We start from the raw sequence: 8,192 nt of genomic DNA on the forward strand, positions 1-8,192 counted from the left end.
GCACTACAATGGTTATTCGAACCCTGCGACGTTGTATTAAATACATATAACGCCAAGCGTGCATTAATCGACTTTCTGTTTCTAATCCCTTATACATATAGATGTGACTAGGGACTCGGACAGACAACGGTGGATGTATTAGCTGACGTTACGTTTTGACAACTACTACTTGTCACTCGGTATCACGAGATTTCACCAGAGAGTAGTTGTTTACAAGTTGTCGTGGCCGAGTGGTTAAGGCGATGGACTAAAGCTGGGGAACAATCGTCCGTCAAGGAGGGGGGAGAAGGGGGAAGAAGGGGGGAGGAAAAAAAGAAAGGAGAAAAGAGGAAAAAAGAGAGGAAAAAAGGAAAAAATTGAAGGCATGAAGTTATTTTAGCCCCCCATGAACACTTATAAAATTATTTTGATATTTTAAATTGTTTGGGCAAGCCGCGGGTGGGATTCGATCCGTCGACCTGTGGAACTTTAAGTCTACCGCCCGTCTAGACATTTTACTGCCCTCTAGTGTTTGTTAAAATGAACAGTTATTTTGTATTTTGTTATATAATCCAACACAAGGCAGATATTCCATCAGTTTCTTTATTTTAGTCCAGTTATCCAGGTTAAAAACAGTGTATTGCCTTATTAGGAAATCACTCCCAGAATTGGGGGTATCCCTCAGTTATAAAGCTGGGCTGGGGTGTAAAAAGTGATACAATAAATAATAAATGCAAATAAATAATTCTTGTGAAGTTCTTTCCTACACCTTACTTTTGATCTAATTGCAAGGATTGTTTGGTATCTTTCATGAATGAAAATTGATACACTGTACTATTTATGAGAATGTCTAATTGTTCTTTTTTTTTTACTCTTCTCCTACCTTCCTGAAGGACCAGAATGTCCACTGCAAAGGCCTCATGACATGTCTTGGGTAATGGATCTTTCAGTTGCTGACCCTCATTCTAAAACTTCTCCTCATGTATATTTGTTTTTTTTCTAGTGTCAAGTCATAGTAATTAGTTTAAGAGAATAGGGTTTAAACAGCATACCATGTAACTTTATCTGTTATTACATGTTGTCATCACCATTATTATTATTATTATTATTATTATTATTATTATTATTATTATTATAATGTTGTGCTGTTTACACAAACTGTCAATAAAATACCCACTTTGGTCTACACCAGTTTTGTTTGTTCTAAGAAAAAGAGGAATACATCAAGATTGTTTTTTTTTTTTTAAAGATTTACTTAAAACACACCATAAAAAGTACAAAAAATAAAATGAACACTTCAAATGTAAAAACTATTCACAGCAAGCAGAAATCAATTATCAAACAAACACTATTTTAAACTATTTACAGTATAATACAACTATTATTACAACTACTATTTACAGTACATGTACATGATTATTTGGAGAATTTTTTTCTCATTTCCTCCAGCCACTGAGCTTTTGTAAGAGTCTCTGACTGAGGGCAATACACTCTGCCACGGTAATGACTGTGTCCAGTGTCTGCGGTGCGGAACTGGCCACACTTCTTACATGTATTGGCTTCTACAGTGCGTTTGTATGGCCTTTTTGTAGAAGCTCCAGCGTCCGCCGTGGTGGTAGTTCCACTGGTTTGTGGCATGGTGCTCTGAACCACAGATATGGGCATGGCTACTGGTACTAGCCGTACAGTTTGTCCTGCTGGTGTGAGGGTTGGAGGTGTGAGCAAGGGTCCTGGTGCTGAGGGCGCTAAAAACACAGGCAACTTTGGCATGATGGGACGTAGGGCTATCTGTCTCTGTTGGGCCTGACCTGCTGTACTCTGCGGCAGCTGGTACTGATGTTCTTGTCTTGCTGGCACAGGTACAGCAGGGAGCACTCTTGCCTCCTGAAGAGGTTCTTCAGACACAGGGAGGGCTGGAGGTAATGATATGCCCTGGAGCACCACCGACAGCTCCTGCCTCTTGTTCCTTTTGTTGTGCCATGTAATAAGGGTGTTTTGGTTAACAACCACCAGCTGAAGTTGTGTCCCCTGCATCACCAGGTAGTTGCCAACCACAAGCTGCCTGATCTTGTTATAGTCTCTTAGAATTAATGACCACCTTGATTTGGCCCTCTTTCCTTTCTTTGCTGGGGACTGGTGAATGTTGCAGAGTCTTATAAAAATGTTCTCCACCAACCTACAGCAGCTAGGCCACTGAGCAGGTGCGCTGCTCGCACCTAGCATGCAACGGGTGGTGCTCTCCACACCAGGCGTTTTTAAGGGCGTCTTGGGTGTTCTGTAGCGACCACTCAAAAGTCTCTCCTGGTGTCGTGCAGCAAAAACCACCCGCTGTTTGTCTCCATCAGACAGGCTCTCCCACAGCGTTTGAATTTGTCTTGCCTGCTGGTTGCTGAGACACAGAGAGGTCTGGTTTCGCAGCTCCACCAAGTACTCTCCAAGTCTGTCCACGTGCTGGTACCCCGGAATATTTCTGTCGTCAACAGCCTGTGCAAATGATGAAACAGTTTAGAAAATAGCAATGTAAAACCTTTACTGACACAGAGCTGTTATGACATGTTATTGATGCTGCAGATTTAATAAAATATGTGTGCATATATACTCAAAAAATAGCAAAGAGCTAAGCTCATATACATATCTAAATTTATCACACTGACACTTACCATATCTTCATCTTGAGCATCGACTCCAGCCTCAGAGGATGAACTAGAGGGCAGAATTGATGCACCAGAGGCCATTGCAGATGTGCTGGGAGCCAGGGTGGATGTGGCAGAGGAGGAAGGAGCCAGGGTGGATGTGGCAGAGGAGGAAGGAGCCAGGGTGGATGTGGCAGAGGAGGAAGGAGCCAGGGTGGATGTGGCAGAGGAGGAAGGAGCCAGGGTGGATGTGGCAGAGGAGGAAGGAGCCAGGGTGGATGTGGCAGAGGAGGAAGGAGCCAGGGTGGATGTGGCAGAGGAGGAAGGAGCCAGGGTGGATGTGGCAGAGGAGGAAGGAGCCAGGGTGGATGTGGCAGAGGAGGAAGGAGCCAGGGTGGATGTGGCGGAGGAAGAAGAGGCTGAAGCCTGAACCTCCAGGAGCAGCACTGTGGGGTCATCTGTGACATCAGAGAAGCCCTCATCCTCCTCCAGGTTGTCCTCCATGTTGTGCTCCTCGACTAACTGAGCAGTCTCCTCTGAATCAGGGTGCATATCCTGCAGGGCCTGACCAGTCTGCCGGAACAGATACTGTATCCCAATAAGCTCTCCTGAAACAATAGAGATAAAGTGCATTATTGTCAGAAGTTTAAACTTAATTTCCGGCATATGTCCAAATCAGTTAATAAATAATAAAATAAATACAAACATTTCAGACATACAGTACTTACCAGTGTAACGGGAAGGTGGACAGAAATCCGGGACCATCTTCCTGCTGAACAGCTTCTCAAAATGTTGGTTGACGCAGTGAATCAGGTCACCTGAGTAGCTGCGTAAAGCAGATGGTCCAGTAGACAGGGCAGCACTACCACGGTCCTGGTTCCACCGGTGCAGTCCTTCCAGCAGGTACACTTGGAAATTCAGGCTGTTGGCACTGGTCCCTAGAAATATATTATTAAATGTTAAATTATGAAATATTCTTGGACTATGTGACACATGAATGAACATGTCTGATAGACACAAACCTGGAATGAAGCGGTTGAGGTGTAGATGGAAAGACTCTAATGATGTAGAGCCTCTGGCACATCTGAACATGGGCAACCGCACACCACCCTTTGTGAGCTCCCCTGTCCTGATGTATAGAGAAACACCTGGTGGATCCTGGATGCACTTGATGTGCTTTCTTTGGACACGCCAGATGTGCTCCGTCCTCTCTCTGTCCAGCAGGGGAACTCCAAGGGAGTCGTTGCCGTTGGTCCCTATGAGCTGCTGCAGCAGCTCCTCCAGCAGCCGAGTGGTGGTCTCCTCACCGCGGGTCCTCCTCCGACAATGGAGAGCCAGCTCCTCCCTGGACAGATGTCTACTGATGTCATCAGTATGGCTAGTGAGGCCCTGGGAGAGAAGCTGTTGCTTTTTGGCTTCGCGCAACAGAGCTAAATCAGCTGCATCCCACTCAAATATGCACGCAGAAATGCGGGACATAAAGATGGGGTACAACTGATGAGCGTCTGTTGTGCATCCCAGGGCAAGCCGGCGCATGAAGTGCCATATATCCAGCCTTATGGTGAGGTCTGGCCACCCGCTGAATCTTGCCTGCAGCTTGGTCTCCCCTACCTCAGTACAGCAGCCACAGTCCACATATAAGGCAACAGGGGGATCCACACCAGCCTGCTGGTATCTCTTCACTAGCCCGGCTGTCATCATGTCCAGGCCAGCTCCCTCCTGAGCGGTCAGCACACTGATTAGAATCTGACCATACTCATTTCCCACAGAGGTGAGCCAGAGTGCTGTCCCCTTGGCTGTTCCAGCAAGCTTCTTGGTGATCTGTAGCACACAAAATGTACAGTATAGGGCGTCTGTTAGCATGATTCCGAAATACAGGCAGTAGTTCATAATATCACTAGCCTATTTTAAAAGATAAAAAGATTGTTTAACCTTTTTGGTTGAATCCATTTTTAGAATGGTGCCATAGGTCGATGTTATTCTGGCCTTGATGTCATCCACTCTTGTCAAAATGTCCTGGCTGTAAACAGAGAGGAGCCACTTACAGCTGGGCACCACAGCTGGCTCTGGAGGCTCAGGAAATGCCATGGGCAACAGTCCAGGGCGTTGGAGGAAGTCCACACACTCTGTGGTGTACCTCGCTACGCGATGCAGCCACTCCTCTGTGTGGTTCTCTCGCAGCTGCTTTAAAACCCGCGTTGGGCTGTTACCGAGGCCTCTTTCCCGCAGAAGACGGATCACCCGGATGTCACACGCAAACCTTCAACAGCCATAGACAGATATATCAATTACAATGGTTCACACAATTCTGTTTGGCAAGGCACGAGAGAAAAGTTACTCACTTTTGTGTCAGGATGACCCGAAATTCAGATCTGTGAGCCAAGTCCAGTTGTTTCAGGACAGTCTGGCTCCACGACACATGTGTGGATCTACATTTGGTGCAGGTTAGAGTCTCTGTCACCATATTGTAGATCCTGTCCACATCCAGGACCTGTCGTGCCCTCTTGTGCAGCCCGCCTCCTGTGAGCTGATGCTGTCCACAGACAGGGTTGGGACAGACCACCTTCACTTTCCACAACTTGTAGGGCATCCAGACAAGAAGTGGATGTGCAAAAAAGCGGTCAGGAGCAGGAGCCTGGTGGTAGAGAGGGCTTGGTTGTGGGGGAAAGAACCAGAGCTTCAGGTGGTCTTGAAGCTGCAGTTTTCCCTTGGGCCCCACCTTCATTACTGTCTTTAAAATCCATTTGTGGTCTTCAGGGGGCAAGCCCTCTGACCACAAACGGGGCAGCGATGTTACAGCTTCAGGTGTCTCTGTCCTGGAGTCAGCAGTCTTTGCAATAACAAAACAATACACAAACATACTTAACACTAGTAAAATACTATGCTGATGCTCTACAAAGTATTAAATATAATGTTAGATTACTTACTGACACAGTGGCACACACTGCTACTGGACTGAGGACAGGTGCTGAAGCTGGAACTGTCTGAGACTCTGGAGCCTGATGAAACATGGCAAAGAATATACTCACTTTCATACAACACAATCAAACCTTAAGTTAATGTTTCATATAACTGTTCTACATAAAACACTATTATTCTGTACAGTGTTACTCACTGAGACAGCAATGTTGGCTGAGGAACTGGCCCTTTCGTCGGTGGGGTCGTTGACTTGGGTCTGTAAAACATTCAGTCTAAGTAACTTGTATTTATAACACAATTCAAACACTTGCTATTTGACTCTACCTTACCTGGGTTGCTATTCTGGGCCTGGCTTTAGTTAGATTTGGCTTTGCCGCATCAAGATGAGCCCCACCAAATCTTGGCTTTGTAAACTAAAAGGCAATAAAAACATATATTGTCAAACTATCATTAAGTCAACAAAATGTCAAATATTCATGGTCAATTTATGAGTGTCAATAACTGCCCAATTACCATTGACAAATTAAATGATGGTCGCTGCTTATGGCCCACCGCTCCCGGCACTCCCAGTCCCAGTGCTGCACTCTGCTGTCCCACAGTCGCTTGGACCAGACCCACTGCTGCAGTGTGTTGGGCCACAATGCCTTGCACCGGACTCGGTGCTTCAGTCTGCTGCCCTGCTGCTGCCTGAACAGAAGTTGGCTGTTGTTTCATGGCAGAGTAGACACATCACTGATTAGTTTGTGTATTGATATGCACACACACACACACACACACACACACACACACACACACACACACACACACACACACACACACACACACACACACACAACATTTGACTCTTAAATATATCAGTGTTACCTTCTGAGTGTGGAATCCACACAGACACTTCCTCACTTGGCCAAACAAGGACATTTGTCCTTGTTTTTGCATCGGGCATTTCTCAATCTAAAAAAAAAAAAGTAGTTGTACATTTGATTGAATTAAACAGAGATACAAAAACTGATTTTCATTTGTGTTGTGACAGAGAGAGATCTGATGTAAATGATTTGGTCATTATATGTTTATTAACTCATTGGAACCTAGCCTTGTATTATATTTGATACAAGTTATAATGAGCAATAAATAGTAAATAACGATTAATACACTGTGCCATGAATATACTCATACCCTTTGATACAGCTCGTACCACTTTGTCTGCCTGGGGGCTGGCCTGTTTCCCTCACCTGCCGGCCAGGCCCCTGTGCTGGCAAACTTTCTCAGGCGTGCCATCCACTCCGAGTCTCCCATGGCTTTGTGTGATTTTGCCTAGTTTGTTGACATCAATACACAAAAACAACATAAGTGCTGGAACATGTAAGTCAGACCATGGGCGTTATATTGTAATAATCATATGAAAAATGCAGTGGGTGGCATAAAATACCTAGGCTATATTGTGTCTGTATTTGAAACACAGCTCATGAATTAACCAGATTCCCATTATAAATATGTATGTTAGTGTGTGCTGATAAATATCATTAATTGGAAAGCTAGTTGTATATTTTTTTAGGCAGATAGACAGAAGACAGTGTTAATACCATAGCCATAACATTAATAATCTAATGAATAATCTGGCGTTACATATAATGGATATAATATTGACGTTGTCATTAACTTATCATACTAAGCCTACATTTATGTCATCTTTTCTCTGAAGAGTTAGAAAGGCCACACATATTGTAAATAACATCCTGCTTTAAAACTTGAACAGTGTACATACTATTAATACTGTGATTGTGTGACGTTAACACTAATGATAAATGATCACCATAAAGGTATATGTGCAGTTTAGTGTCCCAAATTATTTTCCAAAAACTGAGTGTCCCAAATGATGAGGGTCTTATTTGAGACAGGTTTCCCTAACCCAAACACCTGTTAAACAGGTGGTTTAGCAGGTTCCTAATTAAGGACATTGTATTGAATTTGGGAACAAAAAGTGTTAACGTTGTGGATGAAAGCTAAAAATAGTGGCATTAAACAGAAGTTACACACCAGCTATTACAGTGCAATGTCAGCTAACTAACGTTAGCTAACTAACGTTAGCGTTAGCATTTGTTTTCACATTAACGTCAAGTTGTATATTATTCACGTGACAACCATATTCGTTTATACATCTACATTTACAAATTGGTTTAAATATTTTTATTCACAGTCAACGCTTTTTGTTGTCAAAACACGGTAACGTTACTTATAAGCTAACGTTACCTAAAATCCACCTTTACATTAGCAAACTTCGGCAGACGAGACGGAGAGTTTGATAACGTCACGTTAGATAACTAAATGCTAAATTACTTCTATACTGAAATATATATTATACATACAGCACTGTAATAAACACTCACCATTTCGCTTGAGTAAATACGAACGATGGCGGCCCCCTCAGGAAAAAAAGCTTGCTTGGAGCTGGGAATATTCATCGCTGAATGTTGAAGCAATGTTGAAGCCGCGAATGTGATTGGTTGCAGAATGTTGAAGCCGTGAACGTCATTGGTTGTGAATGTTGAAGCCGTGAACGTCATTGGTTGTGAATGTTGAAACTACGACAGCAATTGGCCGACATTTTTCAACATTTTTCAACATTAGACAGTCGCTTGGGCGGCTGCTAAATCCATTGGGGTC

General features: G+C 43.9%; 1 protein-coding gene across 3 annotated transcripts; it reads right to left on the reverse strand.

Moving 5' to 3' along the window:
- Positions 1–1,303: 1,303 nt before the first annotated feature.
- Positions 1,304–8,072, reverse strand: LOC116061928. Of its 3 annotated transcripts, none has more exons than XM_031316316.2 (14): positions 7,916–8,072; positions 6,705–6,842; positions 6,396–6,482; positions 6,045–6,218; positions 5,861–5,944; positions 5,728–5,787; positions 5,540–5,611; positions 4,955–5,442; positions 4,545–4,632; positions 3,635–4,433; positions 3,341–3,550; positions 2,640–3,220; positions 2,433–2,463; positions 1,304–1,657 (listed from the first exon to the last, which is right to left on the reverse strand). In XM_031316316.2, exons 1-14 carry the CDS (start codon positions 7,988–7,990, stop codon positions 1,647–1,649), a joined length of 2,898 nt encoding a protein of 965 aa, XP_031172176.2. In that variant the 5' UTR covers positions 7,991–8,072; the 3' UTR covers positions 1,304–1,646. The 3 variants fall into 3 exon arrangements, with proteins under 3 accessions (XP_031172176.2, XP_031172172.2, XP_031172165.2); XM_031316312.2 differs by having other exon boundaries at positions 4,545–4,830; XM_031316305.2 differs by having other exon boundaries at positions 4,545–4,872.
- Positions 8,073–8,192: the final 120 nt, after the last annotated feature.

The sequence above is a fragment of the Sander lucioperca genome, unplaced genomic scaffold, assembly GCF_008315115.2.
Source record: "Sander lucioperca isolate FBNREF2018 unplaced genomic scaffold, SLUC_FBN_1.2 Unpl_138, whole genome shotgun sequence".
Classification (NCBI taxonomy): Eukaryota; Metazoa; Chordata; class Actinopteri; order Perciformes; family Percidae; genus Sander; species Sander lucioperca.

What these genes read in the sequence shown, in the direction of transcription:
- LOC116061928 (XM_031316305.2), bottom strand. Translation starts at nt 7,990, where the DNA reads ATGAATATTCCCAGCTCCAAGCAAGCTTTTTTTCCTGAGGGGGCCGCC. An exon ending in GGTACGAGCTGTATCAAAGG is followed by an intron (nt 6,483 to 6,704) that starts GTATGAGTATAT and finishes TTTTTTTTTTAG; the next exon opens with ATTGAGAAATGCCCGATGCA. An exon ending in ATGCTCAAGATGAAGATATG is followed by an intron (nt 2,464 to 2,639) that starts GTAAGTGTCAGT and finishes TCATTTGCACAG; the next exon opens with GCTGTTGACGACAGAAATAT.